This window comes from Conger conger, chromosome 17, assembly GCF_963514075.1.
Source record: "Conger conger chromosome 17, fConCon1.1, whole genome shotgun sequence".
In the NCBI taxonomy this organism is placed as follows: Eukaryota; Metazoa; Chordata; class Actinopteri; order Anguilliformes; family Congridae; genus Conger; species Conger conger.
In genome coordinates, this window is record NC_083776.1 from 27495143 (window position 1) to 27519661 (window position 24519).

Sequence of the window (24519 nt, forward strand, 5' to 3'; positions counted from 1 at the left end):
TTCCTCCCTCCCCTTCATATTCATTAGATTCATTATTGGTCACAAAGGATTGCCAACAAAACAGCTTGTGATTTTAGCTGATTCGGTACCCATCCAGAGGCCTGTGGGGAAATTAAAGTAGGTGCCTAGCACTGAAGGGGGAGCCTGACACATCTGAAGCTTTCAGTGACGCTAATAGCCAAGCGTATCGGAAACACACAAGAGCAGACCCCAAACAGATTGTGCACGTGTGTGTGTGTGTGTATGCGGGTATGTATGCAGTTGGGTGGGGGAGCTTAAATCATTAGTTTGCAAATGAAGCAAAAAAAAGTCAATTGGGTGAAGGACCCCCCCCTCACCAGCACCACCACCACAACCACAACTGGAAAATGAAAAAAGCCATAGAAAGACTGATCATTTTGAAATGCTTGCATCACAAGGAGCGGTTACACAAATGTAGGCGAGGCTGAAATTGAATTACTGTTGAGTGCAAATGAGTGTAAAATCTTCATTTAGACTGTGCCTACAGTGGGGGGGGGGGGGTTGATTATTGCTCTCTGATTTACGGAGCATTAGTTCTGCCTCACAAATATGCCGCAACATTCCACTTCACTGGAACATGCAGTGCCTCAATGAAGAGCTACAACTAATTTTAAAATAAGACTTTCAAAAAAGCTCCGAGGCCTTGATAGATTTAATAATTGAACTTGCACGGGGGTGAGACACAGACGAAGGGGGGACCGGTATCAAAGCAATTCTAACTGGAAGCTCAATATTCCTTATTTGGAGAGCCACAGTACTCACAGTATAGTGAAGTATAGTACAGAGTAGATTACTGTGATTTACAGCTCTGCTATGTATCAATGAGCAATGTGGGGTTATAAAGTGCACTGTATTGTAATGTAGTGTTTGTAATCCAGAAAAGTGTCCTATCGATATGTAGCCATTTCGTTTACAGTGTGCAGTGATTGGCGTATACATACACTGCAGTGTATCTCAGTACACTATTGAGTAGTGCGGGGTAGAAGAGCAATGTTTAGCCGTGTTGTGGTGTGGGGTAATAATGTCATTTAGTGCATAGTAAAGTTTGAGGAGTAACGTCAGTAGTAGTTACTCCACAGTATCTAATAATAACCCTACCTGGTGGGAGGCGATGAATGACGCAACTCCGGAACATGATGGACCGGCTGATGGTGATTGGTAAGGTAACACAGAAAAGCTAACTACGTATTTTAAGATACAGCATTCATACAAACAGCCATATGCGCTAGTGAAAAAGTGTTTTGAGCTCATTTACCGCGGTTAAAAACGGAATAGCCCAACGATTGTTTTGCACAGCGCTAACTAACTGCAGCTTGCCAGCTAACTTACTAACACAAACCTTCTACAGTGAGAAATGCCGTGATTGTTTACATAAGGGCACATGCGACTGATTGGAGGTAACAATGTCGGTGTAAAGGATAATATAACTTGTAAAGCAGACGTAATGCTAGCTAGCTTGTAAAGCAGACATTTAAGATATCTATATATACATATATCTTAAATGTCTGCTTTAATGCTTAAATGTTTGCATGTGGCTAGTTGGTTTGTTTATTCTTTGAAATGTTATCATTATGATGTGGAACTTTGCTACTGTAGAGCAGAGTAACAATCAATGAGGAGTATTTTTGTTCTGCTACATTCAATTTAAACAATTGTTTCTTTTTTTTCTTTAAAAAAAAAAAAAAAAAATTTTCTTATTGGCATCTTCTTGACTTTGCGACTGGGTTATGACTGAACTAACTAACCCAGGAACAACAGCTCTCCAATGCTGTCATTGGTTATTTTCACTTCCTGGTGCTATTATTAGCTAGCATAGTGGGAGATTGTATGGCCCATTCTATAAAGCAGCTCACCTTTGGCCCTTGTATCAGTCCCCTCATGCTGCTGGGGGTTCAGTTCCCTACCCATTTTTTAATGAATTCCACTGTATTAATATTAGCTATTTAATAAACACCAAGTAGGCTAAATTGTCTCTTTCTCTTCCCAGCTTACAGTTCATCGATCATATGGTTATATCACTTTTGACAGCACCGCCAAAAGAGACCTGGGTTTGTCCAAGGACTTCTGGTAAGGTGAGCATGCAAGTCCACTCTACTGATGAGGATGTTGCATTGGTATGAAATGTACAAAAAGGGAACGCACTTGCACAGAATAATGGCACAACACAGAGCACCTTACTATGGATAAAAACACACATTGCAGTTAAAAAAGGACATGCAGCATCCATGTCCTTTTATGATTAAGAAACCAACCTTATTTTCAAGCTACATGTATTTAAGAGTCTTATCAATAATGGAACTATACAATAAAATATGAATAGGAGTTGCATCCCTGGACATACTATGATTTGCCACTCACCAGAACAGTGTTATGAGCATAAACCTCTTAATTTATTAGAAGGGGCCTGGGCACGTCCCTGATGACTAATTCCAATGGGGGAGTTTTTTAGGGAGTGAGCTGAGACCCAGGGCATAGTCTTTCAACAGGAGATGAAACCGTAGTCGGATTCACCATTGTCCTCCTGCCGGGTCTTAAATAGCCATCCGTGGAGCATAATGGAGCGATGACACTCTTTATGGAAATGGAACACCGCGTTACTCATCGCCTTTGAGCCATCGAAGCTTCGCCCCGTCCATTCGCCATCTAATCCTCAGGTCTCCGAGCGCACCGGCGAAATCGGTGTAGGTGACAGAAAGTGTGTCTCTTTTTAAGAAGGGTGCATGTTGCTGCTGGCTCTTATAAAAAGGACAAAAACTGAACCTGCCCCTCCCTGAGGACCGGAGAGAAAGATGTCATGTAAAGTGAGCAGTACAGAAAGAAGTGCTGGCAGCAAGCTCCAATCTGAACTTCCACAATGGCATTGAGTTCTCCTGACTCAGTGTGCTTCAGTTACCACTTGGGTGGGAGTGTTCGCATGTGTTCTCTTAATTTGTCAAGGGAGTGGCTATTACTCTAAATTTTTCTTATTGGCATCTTCTTGACTTTGCGACTGGGTTATGACTGAACTAACTAACCCAGGAACAACAGCTCTCCAATGCTGTCATTGGTTATTTTCACTTCCTGGTGCTATTATTAGCTAGCACAGTGGGAGATTGTATGGCACATTCTATAAAGCAGCTCACCTTTGGCCCTTGTATCAATCCCCTTATGCTGCTGGGGGTTCAGTTCCATACCAAATTAAGAAAATAAAATAAACATTTGACAGACAGGTTTCTCTTTAATTTAATTATGTCAAAGTTCCGGCATGAAATTATGTGTTCAAGGACAAATATGTTGATTTCTCCATTTGATGTCAGTTAGGTCAAGTTTTTAAATGAATGAGGACATCTGTGCCATTCTACTGAATGGAATGGAATCCAAAGGAGTTGATGCACAGGGAGACTGTTGCCAATCATAACACATTCTCATAATGGGTTAAGCATTGGTATCCATGGATTGCAGGCAGTTGCTACAAAACCTAAGAAATTAAACCTTAGAGTGAACTGAGAGTAACAGAACAGGCCCAATGGTTAAAGAAATGCTCTAATGTAGTATGTTTCACTCCCGTCAGAAGACAAACAGTTTCCAGAGAACGTATGGCGGTGTGCTATCGTCCTCCGAGATCAGCCCGTGTCCTGCACAGAGGCTGTTATGGTCTGTTAAAAGGAGTCCTCCCCCTGTGGCTATCATTCTGCCGGATTTCAAGTAGATAAATGCATTGGAAAGTGGGATAAGAAAGCATTTCTAACCAAAAAAAAACTGCATTAAAGAGGAATGTTTGTCAACGACCCCGATAAAAACTTCACAGTCACAATTTGTTTTTTAGTGGCGCATAATGCCTGGGAGACGCCGGGCTGTGATTGGTCTGCTGAGGCTGCCTACAGGTTAGCAGGCCTCATTTCCAATCTCTGACAGCAATATGTGTTGCCAGGCGCTTCGTCCCTGATTTCCTCTGTTCAACACAAACCCTGGTCACTCTATATATGGAAATAACTGTCTTCAGGGCGAAAAAATTAAAAAAGGTGAGATTGGCACTTTAACCTCGGTGGCCCCTGAAAATATGTTTTAGTCTGATACATTATACTGGTAGGAATTATTTATCAAGAAGATACAAGCTTGATATTTCAAAAAAAATAATGAGATGTTTCAGGTGGCAGCTGGAATGTTCCGGTTCAGTGAGCAGCATCTGTGAATCCAGGGAAATTAAGTAAATACGGCGGGAACGGAGGGACCTCACCGAAAATGAGAAAGAGGTTGAACGCGGCGTGCGCGGTTTATCCATTATCTTCAAAACTTTGGAATCAAACACTGTTTTCCTGGCGATTGCTTTTTAGGGGGGAAAAAAAGTTAATCGACAGACTCAAGAAAGAGAGGGGGAGTTAAAGCAGAAGACAATTGAGATGAATTATCACTATCGTTCGGTGTTTTTGAATCTGAGAAAACGATGTTGCAGTGGTGCTTTTGGCAGAGAAAAATAGAAAATAAAATTAAAAGTGTAAGCGTGTAAGTGTGTTTTATGTTAATCCAAAATTGCCATTAATATTTTAACACATTGCTCAGAAACCACAGTTTTGTTTGGACGAATGCAACAGGAACAAAGGAGCTGAAACGTACTACTGCCAGTAAATAGACAGACAACTGAAACAGCGCAGCAAGAGGAACAGAAAGCAGGATTAAAAATGTTAAAATGGAAGACAAAGGGACACCGTCAGTGTGCAGAGCTTTTCATACAACTTCTGAGAGAGCAAAGGGACAAGAAATAAATCCTCCTTTTCAATAATTTAATCAAATTGATATTTAATATTTATATTCTATATTTTTATTTACTATTTTAAAAATACTTTTCAAACATTTCAAATAAAGATCAAATACTTTACCCATAATGAAGGGCAGAAAGCATGAAAATGTGATCTGAACGCCCATGGATAGATGTAGTAAATGAACCTGGGCTTTTAGTAATTTATTACACTTTAAATGTGACATTTTCCTTTAAAAGCATGCTTACTGATTTTGAATGATACAAAGTGATGCAAAAGTACCAATTGATATTTGGACAATATAAACTAATTTAATTCCTTCTAAAATGCCAGATATTCAATGTTTCATTTTCAGTCCCGGTTTAGCCTAAATTCTATGATATCTGCCAAATGATGAGGAAAGTGCTGTAGAATAAAAACCCTGTAAAAAAAACAAAAAACCCAGCAACATATTCCACTGAAGTGGCCCCAGTATTCAATCAGATGCACCAATCCATTTTAAAGGGAAAAGCCATTCGGCAGCAGATTAACCTACAAAGGTATATTTACGTATTTCACTTGATTACAGACCTGATCATTTTAACTGAATCTAGGGGTTGTGTGGAACATTGTGATCCAGTGCAACACAGACGTGCCCTATAGTGTCAGCAAAGCAGAACGAGGCCTCAAGATGTATTGCAACAAAAACCCTGACCCAAAAACAAAAGCCACAGACATTTTTAGTGGTTTAATTTCAGAACTGCTTCATGTTATTTCTCTACCCTCCCTCGCTCCTCCTTCCTCCAAAGTGCTTCCTTTATTTTGATTCATTTCGGTCCCTCAGAGAGTCCCTTTTTCACTGTGCAGGGACCGCCATTGTTCTACATGAAGGGGCCTTTCATTTTGGGTGCGGTGGTCCACGGCCTGGTCTTAATGCAGATCTTCATTAATCTCCAGGCCCTTGACGTGGGCCTTCCCAGCAGCACCCTGTGTTTTTATTTTTTGATGGGAATTGAATTTGATCCTGCATTATGGCAAACCGCGGAGACGCACAAAAGACGGTGCCCCGTCCTGTGTCTGAGCACAATCAGAGGGTACCCAATTAAATAATTTGGTACAATGAAGGAGAACAAAGGAATATGAGGGCTTAAAGTGAGGCCTCCCATCGTTTGCTTTCTACCTTTCTCTGTATCATGTTAATTCATTTGCTTTTCAAACACCCAGAAATGGGGGGGGGAACAAGAGTAACCCATTTAATGGATGTCAAAGAAAGAAAAGAGAGACAGAGGTTTATATTCAGTCACTTGCTGAATCAACACTTCACAGAATAGTAGAATATTGTTTATATTCCACCCGCAGTAAAGATAAGGGCTCCATATTTAAATGTTATAACAATGTTTGTGCTGATTATGTATTTTCTGGCACAAGATGAAAGGGGGTGTGTTTCTTTTGTAAAACAATTCAAAATATGTAATTTTATGTAATAATGTTAATTATAAATGCTACATTTTGCTTATAATTGTATTAGATTGATTGCAGGGAGATTCCAACACATTTTCTAAACATACCTGTGGCATAACTATACTGATATTAAAAATATTTGCTATATATTGAAGATAGTGTCATGGAACATTGCTGTTGAATGATCCATTACACTATCAGCCCACTTGAATTGTGAGCCTATATGAGCCCAGAGGTGGAATGGGATCTTATTATCCAGCCAAGTTGTTACCAAATTGTTATTTTGGTTACCAAAAATATTGGACCCACCACAAATTCTGCTAATATTGGAAAACATAACTAAATTTAGTTAGCTAATAACAACAACTGCCTAACATTATCAAATTCTGACCAGCCACTTGGTTAGTGTTAGCTGCCAAGGTTACCCCATCTCTCTAGCGCTAACCCAGCTGAAAATGCACCACAGCTGGAGCCGTAAACATTTCTCCTTCTTCTCCTTCTTCTTGCCACATGCAGCCCATAAAGAAAAAATGGTCACGCCAAGAAATGTCCTGATCTCATTTTGGAAACACAAGTACAGGTAGACAATGAAAGACTAGGCAGAAGTGTGCACAGACACAGATTGGCAGTGCATCTGACTGAGCATGGTTGTAGTGTAATATTTTCAAGTTGAAAATCCTGTATAGCATGCCTTTAAAAAAGGGGGTTGTTCGATGGCTCATCCTCTCAAGACGCTGTTCCAATCTATGGATGGAGCCCAGGCCTTGGTGTAGAATCCATACTGAACCAGAGCTGACTGTGGCCAGAAGTCTGTGGTCATATATAGTTGGCTAGTGGGGCCCAGTTCCAATCTGCTTAGATCATGTCACTTGTGCTGGTTTATTAGGTGCTTGCAGTCCGCTTTTGAGCTGAACGAGGTGTCCTCCTCCAACACATCTGTGTTCAAGACTGACTGTAGTGTCAAAAGAAGTTCCAGCAATGTCATGATGCTGATCATAAGCCTTTCTAAATTGACAGTGTGTTGTAACATGAGTGTTGTTCCAAATTTGGGAAGAAAGCTAAAAAAACAAGCAAAACCCACTTCGTGAAAACCTACTTTTTCTGAAATCACTGTAATTGTATGCAGTTGATGAAGCCAGAGGGCTGATATATACCTGAGTTTGAAAAGCTTGAGTAAAGAATGCGTACAAAACACAAACATCACAACATGTTTAACCGACATGCTTATCATGAGTAATAATGCTTACATTGTCAGTAGCCTATGCATTGCAAGCCCAAGCAATCTTCTTAGAGTGCAAATTAGAGGCGACAGATTTGCAGTTAGTATATGGCTTTGTATTGTGCAATTTAAATTTGATTGAAACCTTTGATCATGTGCAGTGTTTCCCACCCTTCCGCCCACCCCAAAGAAACCCTACAATCAGTCATTACACAAACCACAGCCTTGAGATTCACTGCTCAAGACTTGTTAGCCTAGAGAAAAAATCAATTTCTAGAAGGAAATGACAACACCAAGGATGTGTCACACAGCGAGGGGGTGAGGGGGTGAGGGGGTGTGGGGGCTCCACACGTGTGCGGGTTCTACAGCCGGCTGCTCAGGGCTGCAGCTCTGCTGGAGTAATTGAAAGAAATGAGGCATGCAGCTGACACATTAACGCTTTCCCCCAGAGGACTGTGCAGAGTAAACACACACCCACACACACCCACACACACACACACACACACACATCATACACACATCATACACACACATACGCACACCCACACTCACACACACACACACACATATACACGCATGCACACGCTTATACACACATCATACACACACATACCCACACACACACACACACACACACACACACACACACACATCATACACACATCATACACACACATACGCACACATTCTCACACACACACACACACACACATCATACACACACATACACACACACACACATATACATGCATGCACACGCTTATACACACATAGAAAGACACACACACACACATATACACATGCACACACATGCACACACACATCATACACACACATACGCTTATACACACATAGAAAGACACACATGCACACACACATATACATATGCACACACACACACATCATACACACACATACGCACACATATACATGCATGCACACACTCATAGACACATAGAAAAGACACACACACACATATACATATGCGCACACACAGACACACAGTGTAAAAATACAGTATATACTCCAACAGCCACTTACACAAGGCATATTGTCACACATTCCTCTAACTCACCACCATGATTAGCCTTAGACTGTAATGGCACTTATGTATAGATTGTATAGATATTGTTACTTGTATAGATATTGTTGTTTTTTATTGGCTGTTGTATTGTTGTATTCAGGGTATTCTAGCTGCCAACTGTGGTATGCTAGTTTGGAAGTTGATGTATTCTTCAAGGGTTCTGATTATCTGTTTACACTAGGACTCGGAACTGTACTGTCCTCTCAGGTCCTCTTAGCACTCATACTTGTGTTTGATTTGTACTTCATTGTACATCACTCTGGATAAGAGCGTCTGCTAAATGCCATGTAATGTAACATTCGCACACACACATACACATAGACATACCTGAACACATCACATACTTGCATTCATACAATCGCATGTGCAGGAGCATACACAACAACAAACACTCACACACATTTGCGTGCATAGACATACCGGAATGTATTTCACCCGTTCAGACTGGGCAGTGTGCACGCACGCACAGGCGGATGTGTGCACAGGACCTGCCGCTGGGGCTCCCCTGTCTGGGGTAGGCGGAGGGGTCAGACAGGGTGCGGGGGTAATTAGAACATGCCCTGCGGAGGCCGTGGCGTTTCGTCCCCGTGCGGGCACTCCCTCGCCCCCTGCGCGCCATTTACCGCCAAGCCTGTCCGGCCCGTCGCCCGCAGCGCACACTGCTCCGTGCCCGCTCGCTGCTGCTGGGGCAGATTAGGCAGGGCATTGGTCAGACCTTATTTCCAGTCTCATTAGACAGACCTGCACTCTGCCTGCACTGACCGGGCAGACCAAAGCAATTTCCCTTCAGAAATGCTAACTGCGCTACCCACTGTGAAAATGATTAACACTGAGTGACTGCACACGCCAGCCCTGTCCCCACTGTGAAATTCTCTCTCTCTCTCTGTCTCTCTCTCTCTCTCTCACACACACACACATACGCACATACACACACACACATACACATATACACACACACAAATGCACACATACGTGCACAGAAACACATATATCTATGTATTCCGAGGTACACATACCACAAACACTTACATGCCAGCAGACACACTCAAACACCCTTGCATCCACACAAACACACACACACACACACACACACACACACAAGCACGCATCTTAGTAATATGTACGTTTGTTCTTTTCCAGTCATTTTAACCAGTCAGATACATTACATTGCATATAGATAGCTCATTTTGAAGACTCTTTCAAAACTCTTCGCCAGGTTAAATATGCAGTAAGTTAAGAAAATACCACTAACAGGTCACGTTTTGGCTGGACCTGCCAGTGGCTATAGAATGATGTCCAGACTAATGAATACTGCCATTTGAAAATGGCATTTTACATTTCAGCTTCCCCTAGGGTTTAAAAGGGACTGACAGCGAAAACATAATTGATGTTCATATAACGTAGAAGCAAAAAAAGGATAGTAATGCATACTTAATACATTCGTACATACATAGCTAATATGTGCATCATCTATAAAACCATCAATAACCATCAACAAAAATGCATGCTTCTGTAGAATGCATGCCAGATATTGTGTGTGTCGGCAAAACACTTAAATTTAGGCTATGCATGTACATATGGAGAGAATGACACTACAGGTGGAATAATAGTAATAATACAGAATAAATAGTGCTTGTGTTTTTGGGCTGATTACGTAATGCTTCGCCGTGTCAAAATATGTGTGATCCACATGTGACTTGTCGTCACTGTCAGCGAATTGCTTGACCTTGCGCTTGTGTTTGAGTCTGTATGGAGTGAGGGGCTGCAGACATGGCCTTTGCACTTTGCAACTGGGTCACCTTTAATGCAGCTAGCCTACATAACCCTGAGTGCCGGGTTGAAACTTTATAATTTATTTATTTTTGTTAGTCACAGTGTGTTCTACCGTGTGTTTACAGTGTGTTCTACCGTGTGTTTACAGCGTGTTTACAGCGTGTTTACAGTGTGTTTCACAGCGTGTTTACAGCGTGTTTACAGTGTGTTTACGGTGTGTTTACAGTGTGTTTACAGCGTGTTTCACAGCGTGTTTACAGTGTGTTTACAGTGTGTTTCACTGCGTGTTTACAGTGTGTTTACAGTGTGTTTACAGCGTGTTTACAGCATGTTTACAGTGTGTTTACAGCGTGTTTACAGTGTGTTTACAGCCTGTTTACAGTGTGTTTCACAGCATGTTTACAGCGTGTTTACAGGGTGTTTACAGCGTGTTTACAGCGTGTTTACAGTGTGTTTCACAGCGTGTTTACAGTTTGTCTGCGCTCCCGCTCCGGCTCGAGTGTGATAGAAAGGAAGCCACAGCTCAGGGATGATCCCAGTTAATCGACAATTAATGTTAACACGAGGCGGTGAAGCGTGGCACGTTGTCTAACGAGCTTCCTCTTTCTGGCCCCTGTGAGACGGCATTTCCCCTGGCTGCAAACGCCAGCTTCCCCACAGATTTGAAGAATTAATAAATAGATAAATAAATAAATTAATAAATACACTTGAGTTTTATTGAATGATGTTCAGCAGCAGGAGGTTCAACAGCAGCCATATGGGCAGAATGCCTTTCATATGCTCAACCATAGATTTCAAGGGTAGGAAACCACAGAATGCCACAGAAAGGTAACATGCTTTTGGGGGCTTGTGGGAAGTCAGACTGCATGGCAGAAAATCACTGCTGACCCTGTATGCGGTGTGCCCGTATATCTAGAATATTTGCTCATTCTGTTTCAAGGATTTTTTGATATCTAGTTTGATTTTGCACAGCACTTGAGAGGCCGTTGCACATTGGCTGGTGTGAATCAGTTAATTTTGCAGAGAATTCACTGTCACTACACAGTGGTGTAGCAATGTGCTTGTTGGGCCTGGATCTTTTATTAGGCAGCGGGGCCATGCATTGGCCCTATTGAATAATTCTGATCCTTAATTTTATCAGTGACAAGCTCAGGGACCTTATTCTGAATTCAAGATCATTCGTCATAAGTAAATGAAAAGCAAGACAAGGATAGTTCTATTTTGCAAAAGACCCTTTTTTCCTACCATGAAGATAAACCTTTTAATACTACAAAAGACGGCCTTTATTTTCAGCACAGTTCTTGTATATAATAAATGTTTTTTTTTTTTTTGTGTAGAAAAAACCTTTCCTTGCAGCAAACAATATTGAATGTAACCTTCACGAGCAGCATGTACATAGAACTAAGGTCAGTTGGCGCAGTGTGGTGAATGGAGGCCACTCACCGCGCTTGGGCGGAGGGGGGGAATTCTCTGCTTCGGCACTGTCACAAAAGGCTGTTCTTCCTCCCTGACAATCAGCACATCTTAAATATTTGCACAATGCCAGCGAGTTTCAATAGGTATGAAGTGCACTGGCAAGGTCTCTCGTCTTTCACCTGCATCGCTGCGAAAAGCTAGAAGAGCATTAATGTAGCCGTGTGCTTCACCTTGATCTTTTCCCAGAATCCTGAGCCACAATGCCTCCCGACCATTCACCACCACCCCCCCCCCACATATGTTTTATTGCCCCAGCCCCAATGCGAGACCCTTTTAATTTGACTGACGCAAAAAGAAGAGGAAACATATTACAGCAAGGGTGCATTATTGTGCCGAAAATGTATAAACAGCTCGGAAGAATGGAGGGGACTGTGTGCATAATGCAATCTGAAAAGCTTTCATTTTTGTTCTCATTGTCTCTGCTTCCTTTTCTAAACAACCTTCCCTTTTTCCAGCTATCAATGCAAAGTTCTTTGAGAGAAAATGAAGTCCATTCAGACTCCCTGAAAGGGGGCTTTTAAAGTTGAGTGCGGCGCGGACAAAAGAGGAGGTTTCAGCTCGCGGGGGCCCTGAGAATGACTCAATGTTTATTACCTCACACGGGAGAAGCTGTGGAGCCCTCGGGCAGAGAGACAGCCAGCACTCCCCGGGCACCGCTTCCCCTTTTCCCGCGGTGCTGGGGAATTAAGAATCAACACTGCACATTAAATATAATAAATAATCCCGGGAGAGAGGTGGAGAGGGAGAGAGGAGGAGGAAAAGGAGGTATATGTGTGTGTAAGGCACGTTTATCTCTGCCCGCTGGACTCCTCCCTTGCTTTTCCTTCGCAAACTCTGGCTTTCGCTGTGACGGATCGTCGAAGGGATTTTTTGTTGCCCACAAATTCACGCAAAGCCAATAGTTCTGCGTGCCTCTTACGTGGCTATGTGTATTCTGTCCAAATGTCTGTAAAACCACCGTAAAAATCACAGATGCAGAATGTGTATTTTGTGACTACCTTATATCACTTATTAAAAATACTGCATTTAGCAGATTAATGTGTGTTTACTCAATCCACCTTCTTGAACATTCTGTCTCTGGGCTTACTCAGAACTTGCAATTTTGTAGTTGCTTGTAAGAGTTTTTTTTGCAGATATCTGTAAAACATTTATAAAATTCACTGCTAAACTGAGACAATCATTGAGACATTTCTCACTGTGACACACATTGGCTGTATTCATGGACATATGTTTTAATGATTTTCCCCCAATATGAATTGTGCCAACAATGGCAAGAGTGAAACAGATTTTTTTCTTTCCTTTTTCTTCTCAAAGTTTGCACTTTTGTATTAGCATAAATACGACCGCTATTGATTAGCAGGCGTTAGAAAAGATATGCATCTTGGAGATGAATGTGTGTTCCTGATAAGGCGCCAAAAAACATTTTTCTTACCTGTCAGCTTTCCCTCCCTCTCTGCCTCCCTCTCTCCTCTCTTTCTTTTCCTCCCCTCTCTCTTACTTCTTTTTTTGTCGTTTGCCGGTTCTCAAAGCATTCTGGGTGCTGACCAAGCATCACCACCCCACACCCCCCCCCCCCCCCACCACCCCCCACACCACCCCCCACCACCAATAAACGGGCTGCTTTGAATTGATGGCAGCAGGAGGAAAAGGAGATAATCCTAGATAATGTGGACACAGTTTTCAGTTCTTGTCACCCAATTAAACTGCAATTATCCCAAGTGCAAGAGCAGAGAAAAGGTGGCAGAAGAATGGCCAGAGTGGCGCGAAGCGGCCGGCTCCTCGAGCCCTCGCAGCAGACCCATTCCATTCGCCCAGGTCCGCTCCCCTCTGGTGAAATGCATGCCCGGTCTTTGCACTTGGCAGCCCTCAGCGAGGGGGCCGACCAGGTGCATGCGGGGGGTACCGCTGGAAAAGGGATGCCGCTACACGGTCGGTGAGTGGGATTAAACGGTGAAAAGCTGCAGCCTCTGCAGGTTGTCTCTGTGCTGAAGCAGTATGGCAGCTGGGTCAAAGGCCTATTGTCTCGCCGGTTTAGGAGGTGATGTCAAGGGTTTGTATTTTTGTCCCGCCCCCCCCCCTCCCCAAATTTGTTGAATTTGACTATGTGCTGTGGTTGCTTTTGTTTATAACACCTGGGGGCATTTAATGAGCTTGGGTTAATGAGAAAGCCTGCTAACTTTCATAAACGATTTGAATTGGATGGCATCCGATTGGATAAAAGTCTTGGTTATTTTTAAACATTCCCCTGCGCAGTGCGCAGTGATCGAACATTGTCGTTTGGTAAAGCCATGTGTAATTATTGTGAAGCTGCTGGAAAAGGGCCAGGGTGCTTGGCTCTACCGAACCCTACAGAAATGTGTGCATGGGGGGGTGGGGGTTCGACCCCAGGAAATCCCCCGTTTTTCTGCCTGTTTACAGAGCATCAGCCGTTTCTTCTGAAGAGCCTCTACCCATCACCCCCCCTTTCCCCTTGAGACCGCTTACCCGATAATGAATCCAGAGTGCATCAAGTACTTCATCCTGCCAAAATCTAAGAAGTAAATTAACGCTTGCAATAATTACAGCCGTCAGTGGTGATCTCTTCAGGACGATTTATAGATTAGTCTATTGATTTAACCCAAACCCTCTAGTCGGGCTGAGATCCTCACTTGGCCCCTATGGGAGTGTGTTGCAGACATAACCCGCAAGAAACATAGCGGTTTATCCATGGCCAAGGCTGTATTGCGATAGCAGGTGTGCTGTCAATCAAATGACACATGGCCAGGGTGTAGCCCATACGTATAAATAGGTATACACCAAGAGTAGCTTTGATGATATTACTTTGGTGATTGCTGTGAGCGATAACAGGAGCCCACTGAAGTGAAATGAAGAGGAGTGACGAGAACACTTGAAAAGATCGTAGACCAGTCATGTGGAAGTGTGTAAAAAGGCAGGCAAAAATAGAAACACGTTGTGCTTTGAAGGGTTCTGGAGGTTGTGTAATGGCATGGGGTGCATTTTCCATGTCATGGTCTGGGTGCAGTCATGCCCTCAGAAGGCATGGTCAATGTTAATCAATACTTACATTGTTGGATTCCATCTTCATCCATGTTAAAGCGTTTCCTTCCTGTGGAAGTGTTGTCTTTTTGGATGACGATGTAATTTCCTCAGAGAACCAGTGGCCAGTGGCGTCAGGAGCATCACCCATAGCCTCAACCAGCGGATCTGAATCGAATCAAGTGTTCGTTCACGTCTTCTGGAACCACACCTGAGACAGCTGATTCCACTCCCATCAGCTAAGCCTGAGTTAATTTACTTTCTCATAGAGAAGAGAAGTGTCATACACAGAATGCCATGTGCTTGTTGACTTCATTATGTTTGCATATACTGGCTGTACCTTTGCATTTGCTTCCCTGTAATACTACATTCTATATTTCCCTCTTGCACCTACTGTGGCATCCATTAGCCTATGCAATGACTAAGTCTGTTCTATGGAACAGGATTATCTGACTGCACTGAATAGAAGATCTGAGGAATGGAAGCTTATGAAAGCTGTGTGCTGAACAACAGTATGTAGCGCCTGTATTCTGCACACAATGAGCCCACAACCATGGGAAAACACGAGACAAGAAAACTGTTGAAAATGTGACAAATGTCAGCAGAAGTGAACAGTCTTTTTTTGTCACTTTGTTATGTCAGACAACCGTTACAATAATGGCTTCTCCTTGAGAAATGTGACATTCAACTGCAGCAGTGAGCCATCTGCACCACTACTGTTATTTTGCTCCATTGAAAAGAAAGGTTTCTTTCTCTGTCGATGACATGGTTATTATCCTGGTCACTTAATCTCCTCAAATAAGACTGATGTCCCTTTTGTCTAACCAGTGCTGAAGTGCTTCTGTTGGAAGGTGTTAGAATCATGGGAATGGTAGAATGGGAACTTGACATGCATAGTCTTGACTCCTTCATTCGATAGGCCCACAAAACTTGCTTTGGCAGCACTGACAGCACCACATTGCGATTAATGACAAAAAGAAACGTGTTAAAAATAATTTTTTCTTTTTTATTTTTTATTTTTAAGGGTGGACACTGCCATGGTATCATGCACAATGAAAACTGTAAAGCTACGTTTAATGTACATTCTTCCACAATCTACACCTACATCACTAGGCCGTCAAAATGTTATTGTGTTTTATGTTTTTTTCCAAAGTATGTTATTTGAGAAGGTGTGTCAAGAGCTATTAAAATGCGTGAGCAGCTGCATTTCTGTCCTGTTCTACGAATAGATTAGGGGTTAATTTAATAATTCATTTAATTTATTGATCACAGGAACATTTGAACATTTGACTCTACCAGCCGGCAGAAGAGCATAGGCCTATTCTACGGTTGAGCGGGCTGCCTGCCGCTCCAGTCTGTGTAATGCCCGGGTGTCGTGAGATCGGATCTCTTGTCCTTGCCCCGAAACTGGCCTCGGAATCGGGCCCACAATGGAAGCGAGAACCTTCGGCAGGAACGGAAGGGAACCGGTCTTTTGTGGGGCCCTGAAAGGAGGGTGGGCGGATAAAAGTAGTCTGCCTTTCCGGTCCCCCTCCTCTGAACCGCAGATGCGCACACATATCGCCCAGATGAGTTATCGGTGGGGGTGGGGGGGCCCCTGTGCCACAAGCAGAACGTCCCTGTGATGAGGCTGCAGGAGCCGGCACGATAAAGCTGATAGCAGCAACACTATCAGGTGGCAGCCGGGTAATTACAACTCTCTGTCTGGACTCTGCACTGATGTAGACCGGGATAAGGGTGGAATAATGAAGGAAAGGGCCAGCGATAACGCATCCGCTAAACGGTCCAAAATAGTGTATCATAGCCTAAAGTCCTCCCAGGGCCTGAAGCGATGCAACTGTCTTCTTTAGTTTTCAACCGCTGCCGTCTCTAAGCTGTGGGGCAGGAGGGGGAAAGCATCGGCTTTTAGGGTGAAATGCGTGTCTCCCGGAAGAGGATGAAAATTGCATCACAGTAATGGAAGAGAGTCTGTATTTTTGAGAATCGCCTCTGAATACCGTTCCTTAGTCATTCCAGTAGGCTTAACTGATACCGTTCTGTGCTAGCCCTGGGGCATGAGGATATCGCTTGACGTACAATTACGCGGCATATGTTGGTGAAGTCGGGTTTAAAGGTGCAGGTCTTAGCGAGCTTGTGGTTTGTTTGTAGGCTACTCTTCTGTATAGCTTTCCCCCCCTCTCTCCACCGTCCACTAGCATGCTATTTGTAATATCTGCCAATTCATACTATAAAAACGGAACTGACTGGAAGTGCTATTCTGGGTTATCTTCCATTTGGTTCTAGTGCAAGGCATAGATCCATAACCTGCCTGTAATTTATTTACACACAAACTAAAAACAAACAGTCCCATTCTTTGGATGGCCAACAAAGAATATTCATAGTTTTTTGCATAACGGACTTTACTTTTGGTTATTAATCCTGAGCAGTAGGTATTTTAAAATGAATCATCAATTAATAATCAAAATAATAATTACTATTTTTATTAATACATTTTTATATAACGTGTGCAGTTATGGTTTTCTTGTTTACTTTAGCACATCCAAAAGATTAGCATTCAGAAGCTTACAGATCTCCACAGTGACAGCAATCTATCCAATAAACGATTCATATTATTTGATGTGCAATGGCACATTTCATCATGTTCTGAGGTGAACATGATGGGTTATTCATGGCTGCCTTTGGACCAGAATACATCAATGACTGCCCTGGGCGAACCTGAAATTATGCAATTATGATAATTATTATTATAGCACAGGATAAGTAATTTGGTGCTTATTTAATGTGTTAACTACACATTGTGGTAAATAGATGCCAGGGCATTTTTGAAGGTTCAAATCAGTGTTTATTTTGCCTTTCCCTCATTCCCTCATACTCAGTGTGACTCACTATTGCAAATTTGGGACGCCTTTCTTGTTTATTAATTTGCAAATCCAATTAATAAGTAGCTGGGTTCTTTGAATTGTGCAAACACATTTTGAGGTTTTTGAAATGCCTTTTAATCTAAATTCAAACATATTTAAATGGCAATCAGTTGGGTTTTACATTAATCTACACTTTTAAGGTCTGTCATAGTTTCCAAAAATCTCAATGTTTATCCGAACACTTTTATACGATACTTGAGCAACAGCAACAAATGTGTATCAAATTGACTTCCTACACAGCTGAGGAACTGGAGGAGGCCATTTGTATATTGCTTTTAGTGTGAAAACATGCTGTTCATGGGGGGAGGTAGGGTAGTGAAGCCAGTCAAGCTTCACTAACTTAAATTAGGACATTATGGCAAGTGAGAAGTTGTTGGATTGACTCTGACTTGCCCTTGAACAAGCTCTCCATGTATTTCTTGTGGAAGGAAGGTGTATGATGAAAAATGCTTGCAGGTACATTTTAATGTTGGAGACTGCTCTTTTGATCAAATTTGACTTGATTTTCTTTTTTTTTTTTGCATTCTCCTTATGATAGGAGCCATTTTCTGTTGGCTTGTTTGGATAGAATCATTTACTGAGTTTGGAGGTATATAATATCTGTCAGTTGTCATTTTTAAAATACATGGCACAAGGTGCGTCTGTTGCATTCACAAAGGTTTGCGTACTGTCAGGACATAAAATACAAATTTTTAGTTGATGTGTGTTCTCTCTCTTTTACTCTCTATCTCCTTCTCTTCCCCTTACTGCTCTCTCTCTTCATCTCGATCTCTATCTCTGTAACTCTTGATCACTCTCTCTGTCACTCTCACTCTCTTTCCCTTTCTCTCTATTTCTTTCTCTGTCTTTCTCTCTGTGTCTTTCTTGCTCTCTTCCTTCTCAGTCTCTCTTTTCATTTCTTTCTCTCCCTTCTCTCTCTCTTTCTTCTCATGAATCTGCAAACTAATACTCACTGACATACGGAGCTGGACAGGGTAACATGCCACTTGCAAGGTGATGAGGTCATCAGATATCCCCCATCCCAGCCATCCCCACGCACACACCCACCCCAAAAACAACTCTACACTTGTTATTGTTTATTTTATTTTTTTAATGTGTTTTTTAACAAAATAAAAACAATCTAGAAGGAAAACAAAAAAATCTTGTCCCCCTCAAATGGCCACTTAACCTGTGTTTGCGTATTTGTAGTTGCAGTATTTGTAGTTCTACTTTAGTTATGCCCTTTTATGGGTTAATGGGGCTTTTTATTGTATTTTTAATAAAAAAATAAAAAATAATAATTAAATGTATCCGCATAGTAATATGTAATTTTAATGTAAGAGGTAACATGGCCTGAATGAATGGTACGACAATTAATGAAATAGAAAAGTTCTTGATAATGCAGTGATAATGTATTAATTAATTTAAAGACTCACACGGTACTCCCTGTGTACTTTTCCCGGAAATTGAGCATTTATAGGTAAGCTGGTCTTACAGTATGCGTACAGTTTAAATTGGTCATGGTTCAGCAAGATGCTATTATAAACCGGTCAAGTAATTATATATCATATAATGTGGTTCTGGGGTTCCGTTTAATGTGTATTTAAATGCTTTTCAACAAACTGAATTTAATTTTTTATGAAATACAATAGTGTTCAGAAAAATAAATCGATTGCTTCAATGATAAATATGATAATGCATTGACATGATTTTATCCCTTAATGAGAATGACTGCTTGCATATGAGTTCACAACCAAACACGTTTTACCCTTGCGTTGTATTTGTTGCAAATAGTTTCGTAAGTCACTATTGTCTCATTTATAACAATGACCATAAGTTCATTATAACGGGGGGCTCGCTTCGCACGCAAGACTTAAAATCTTCCTGGATTCTAGAGCGTCGCTATTTGAAGGCTTTCGCAATAAAGTTAGAGTGCGGTGCGTGAGCGCGCCGTGGTGCTGAAAGACAAGAGCGCCATCGGGGCTGCGGATTCTCCGTTGAGCGGAGTTGACGTACACATGTCAATCAGCGACAGCCCTTTTGGAGGTGCATCACTTCCACCTTATCAGTGGGTTTCTTCTTCTACTTCCCAGAAACAATAGAACGGTCTCTCAGCGCTGAGGACACTGTTTCCACCGCACAATGAGACAACATTAATCTTGCTCTTTAGACTTAATTAATTTTGAAAATGTATATTACACCAAATAAAGGATGGGAAACCGTAGCAGACAATGGCGAAGAATGTCTCCTCCACACTGCGACTCCTATTTGGTTCCTCCAATGTCATTGAAAACACAGATAACTTTTCTTACGTGAATTGTTCTCATGAATGATTTATACATATCATGTTATCTCAAGCTTTTTTCAGTGTCCTCTTGTGGATTCCCTCCGCTATTGGTTGTATAATTGTTCATTTTCGCACCATAATGGCTTTTGATGACGTCTGGATAAGACATTGGAGGAATTAATTGAAATTTGTTCCGGACAAACAGGGAGGATATTTATTTGCGCAAATTATTATTATTATTATTATTATTATTATTATTATTATTATTATTATTATTATTATTTAATTAAAGCAATTACTATGTGTGCGTAATTGCCCATTTATCTGATTATTATCTTATTTTCGACATAATTAGTATATATAGGAAGGCTCATAATGGTGTACTGGTAATACACGAATGCCTTATATCCTACATATTATTATTTACATGTTATGTAGTCTGCATTTGCATAGAAAACACGACATATTTCCATTAACCTGCATAATGAATTCATGCCAAACATCGCTGTGTTTAGTGCAATATATCAAAACACGGGGCAAATTCGGTTGATCAGTCAAGGAGGTGTTTTAAATGAAAGCAAAAGTTGAAATTCAAGCAATATTGATCTTATAATGATGTTAACCACATTTTTCATGACGACAAATTATTGGCCAAGATAGGGGGTACAAGAAACCGATAATAGGAGGTGAGCAGCCAATTGACAGATCGGTTTAACTAGTAATAGAGGCGCAGAAAAGGCTTTTGTGGAAAACGACTTTTACTCTGTTCCGACATGTGAATTTGTGAAGAAAATGTACCTAATGCGTGCGGTTGTGGGTGTTCCAAAAAGAGAATAGTATTATATTTTAGTTTTTTATTTGACAGCTATAAAGGGCGCCGTTTGAAGTAAAAATTTCATCGTAAATGATTACAATTTATTATATCAATCAACATAGCAGCAGACAATGTATTTGTCATAACATTTGTTTTAACATTTGTAATTGGAAAAATATATTAGGCTGTGGGTCACATGTAGCGAAGTGGAGTTGGTTGCAGATGTTATTGTAAATGATATCCCCGGTAATTACCACCAGTGCGTGACCAACACTTTAAGGTGTACAAACAACATTGCGGTACCAAAATGACAAATAGAAGCTGTTTAAGCTAACTTCACTTGTAAAGTTCGACATGATTGAGATAAAGGGTAATGCTCTAGAGAAGAATACAGAAAAAGTGCAGATAAGATGGCAAAAGTTGCTGTACAGATGACCTAGACTAAATGAATGGAACCCTTAACGAACTTGCTTTAGACAGACCCACACTCTGCAAAGGACGCTACATGTGCAAGATCCAAAAATAACGTTTCAATTGCCGTTGCATCAGGGATTGACAGTCTTGTCGTAAATTCATTTCGGCCTTTTATTTCCTTAACCAAATTTCTAGTATCACTAGTAATCACTAGAGTCGTTTTCTAGCATCCAACAAGGAAATAGCTACAATCTATTTGGTTTAACGAATACGTTCAGTGCAGTGCCACGGCAGCCATAATTCAGTATATATAATTCGGATATAGGGTACTTGATTCTGATTGCCACTTCAAGACTGTTAATTAAAAATGTCAGTCAAGAGCAACAGGTTTTTCATAACGGCATATCAGTATTTCCCGCTGCAGTCGTTCAAATGAACTCTGATCAAATAAAAAAAACTTTAATAAAGACTAAAACGAAGAGTAGTTTTGTTTATTACTTTGTATATTACGTAAACACGCCCCAACACCCACAACCCCTGCACCCCCATAAACTTTGTGTGATCCTCACGCGTTGCTATATCTGGGGAAATACCATAGCTTTCAGTGTTGTGCAAATGTCTGCGCTCGTATCTTTGGGCGCTGTATGGTCTGAATGAAGATTTAGCTACTGCCAACCAAATGTGATCTTGTCAGTTTGCATATCTCCTACAGCGCATGCTCAAGGAGGGAAAGGGAGTGTGGGGGGGCTTACGCTACCTGCATTTGAAGCAAGTCTTATTTCTTACGGGGCAGCCTCGAGATATAAGCTACTTGCGTATATGTTGGATACAGGAGCTGTACATCTGAAAGACACTGGAGAAAGCAGCAGAAACGTCTGCGCTTGAGTGAGACCAGGAAAACTACCCTCTATCTCCACTGCTGTGATTCCTTCGTCATATTTTAGCGATTCTACTACCTTCACCCGAACTTTTGTGAAGTGATTGCTGACAACACAGAGTTCCTTGCTGTTCTCGTCTGCTTAAAGGGATATCTTTCCAGGTGTGCAATGGAGAACTGATATCGAAGTAAGTAAACAAATCATTTATGATTTATTTAATACAGTAGAATGTCATGTGATAGATATTAATGGAATTTGTATGCTGTACGAAAACTGTAAAATAATTTAGTACGTACGAATATGAAGTTGAGGGGAGCTGACAAAAGTGTATATATCTTCTTTTATCTTGTCAGGTGGAATTGTCTTGAATCAAAATGTCCAAGCCAATGGATCACGTAAAGCGACCTATGAACGCATTTATGGTGTGGTCCAGAGCGCAGCGACGAAAAATGGCACAAGAGAACCCGAAAATGCACAACTCCGAAATCAGCAAAAGACTAGGTGCGGAATGGAAACTTCTTACCGAGGCTGAGAAAAGGCCGTTCATTGACGAGGCGAAACGTCTCAGAGCCATGCATATGAAGGAACATCCTGACTATAAATACAGACCACGGCGGAAGCCAAAGACATTAATGAAAAAAGACAAGTTTGCTTTCCCGATGCCCTACACCTTAGGGGATCACGAATCGCTAAAAATGAACGGGTTACCTTGTGGAACGCTCTCGGAGTCTTTAATTGGGCATCCGGACAAAGCAGCAGCAGCGGCCGCGGCTGCAGCAGCCAGAGTCTTCTTTAACCCTTCTATATCTACGAACCCGTACTCATTTTTTGACCTTGGGTCGAAGATGGCAGAAATATCGTCACCGTCATTTCCATACGCATCCCCACTGGGGTACCCAAGTGGCACAACTGCCTTCTCCGGGACAGGGGCTGTCGGGAGCGGGACCCATACGCACACTCATTCGCACCCGTCTCCTGGAAACCCTGGCTACATGATACCATGTAACTGTGCCGGCTGGCCTTCGGCAGGTGTCCAACCACCACTGGCCTATATTCTGCTTCCAGGAATGGGTAAACCCCCGCTTGAACCTTACCCTGCCTACGCAGCGGCGTTATGATGCTTTGGACTGAACGGAAATTTTTATGTATAAAGACAATATGTGCAAGTTTTATTAAACGCATGCACATATGTTTACATGCGATACAAGTCACGCCGTTTCAGGTTTATCACATGTTACGTGTATAAATGAATGGCTTCATACAAGGAAATGTTTTCGTTGTTGTTATGGAGAACTCTTTAAAACAGTACTTACAGCCGTTAATACCACAATACCCAAAGGGAATTATGAATTGATGGATAAAGCGCTGAACCGTTATGTATATTTCATGTCCATGAGTTTTTAAAAACTGTATTTATTATTTTATTTTTATTTGGCTATTACTTTTGGGCAGCAGAAGGTTCTCAAATAAAAATACAGTTAACTACAATAACAGCAGTATGACATGGCACCTTATTAGGTTCCAACCTGTTGCAAAAACACCTGATAGATATATTTGTTAGAACGGGGTAATACTCGGCGCACGCAGGGGAAAGATTAGTTAATATCATTCACTTCTGATTTAAAAAGATAATTGCGATAATTTCAAACAATTGTTAGTGAGTAGCCACAACTGGGTAAGTTATACTGTCTGAAAGCAACGTAGCTCCCATCTCAAGGATACGCCGGTATTGCTAAAAACGTGCATATGTGTCCAGATGAATGAAGTCGATGGATTAACCGGAGATTTATCGCGTTTGTTTGACAATACATCCAGTGTATATTCTGAGCTTTTAAACGCTGTTTTACAGATATGTCATATTTATTGTTTAGTGCAAGAATTACTGTGGTCTGATTGACGAGAGGGCTGAGTTTGTCCCATAACATTTGCACAATAAACTTGGAAGTGCTTATAGGGGGTAAAGATTAAATCTTTGCTTTCAAAGAAACGCATTCTTTTAAACAATCAAGTCTTTGTGCGTAGGCCTACATTCAGTGCAGATGCGTGAAACTGCTGAAATGCACCGACAATTGTACTCTATATGATGACTGATTGGCGTCCATGTGCTCGTTTTTACTAACTCCTTATGAAGTTGTATGGTTTGTGTTTTATTTAACAACAGTTACGTTCATGTATAGTAGACATATAAATGCTACTCTGCTCATTTGTTGAACAACGCCTTATAATAAAGTGTATGCGGACAAATAGAGGACAAAAATCGCTCTGTAGTTTTTGTTGAATTGCTAACAAGATTTTTTATCTGAATTGCCCTTATGTCCTTAGCCAGATAAAGTGGAAGGTATCCGCCAAAGACAGCTTGTGTTCTTTATTTGGATATAATTCCAAATAAATCTAGAATAACCCATTGTAAAAATACGAAAGAAGATAAAAAACAATTCGTG

The 24519-nt window shown here is 41.4% G+C and overlaps 2 protein-coding genes across 3 annotated transcripts in view; both read left to right on the plus strand.

Annotated features, from left to right (window-relative positions):
• Nucleotides 1-1196: 1196 nt before the first annotated feature.
• Nucleotides 1197-24519, plus strand: part of LOC133116480 (dTDP-D-glucose 4,6-dehydratase-like) — a 56946-nt gene continuing 33623 nt past the window's right edge. The window contains exons 1-2 of the mRNA XM_061226090.1: nucleotides 1197-1418; nucleotides 2009-2093. The gene's annotated coding sequence lies outside the window, so the exon portion shown is untranslated. The remainder of the gene's footprint in view (nucleotides 1419-2008; nucleotides 2094-24519) is intronic.
• On the plus strand, nucleotides 1282-24335 carry LOC133116482 (transcription factor Sox-21-B). 2 transcript variants are annotated; one of them, XM_061226091.1, is made up of 4 exons: nucleotides 1376-1418; nucleotides 2009-2093; nucleotides 22033-22265; nucleotides 22432-24335. In XM_061226091.1, the coding sequence occupies exon 4, from the start codon at nucleotides 22453-22455 to the stop codon at nucleotides 23194-23196; it is 744 nt and encodes a 247-aa protein (XP_061082075.1). In that variant the 5' UTR covers nucleotides 1376-1418; nucleotides 2009-2093; nucleotides 22033-22265; nucleotides 22432-22452; the 3' UTR covers nucleotides 23197-24335. The 2 variants fall into 2 exon arrangements, 1 of the variants encoding a protein (XP_061082075.1); XR_009705877.1 differs by lacking the exons at nucleotides 22033-22265; nucleotides 22432-24335 and adding an exon at nucleotides 12205-12702 and having other exon boundaries at nucleotides 1282-1418.

Excerpts from the sequence above, each read along its gene's own strand:
- LOC133116482 (XM_061226091.1), top strand. The coding sequence starts at position 22,453 with ATGTCCAAGCCAATGGATCACGTAAAGCGACCTATGAACGCATTTATG.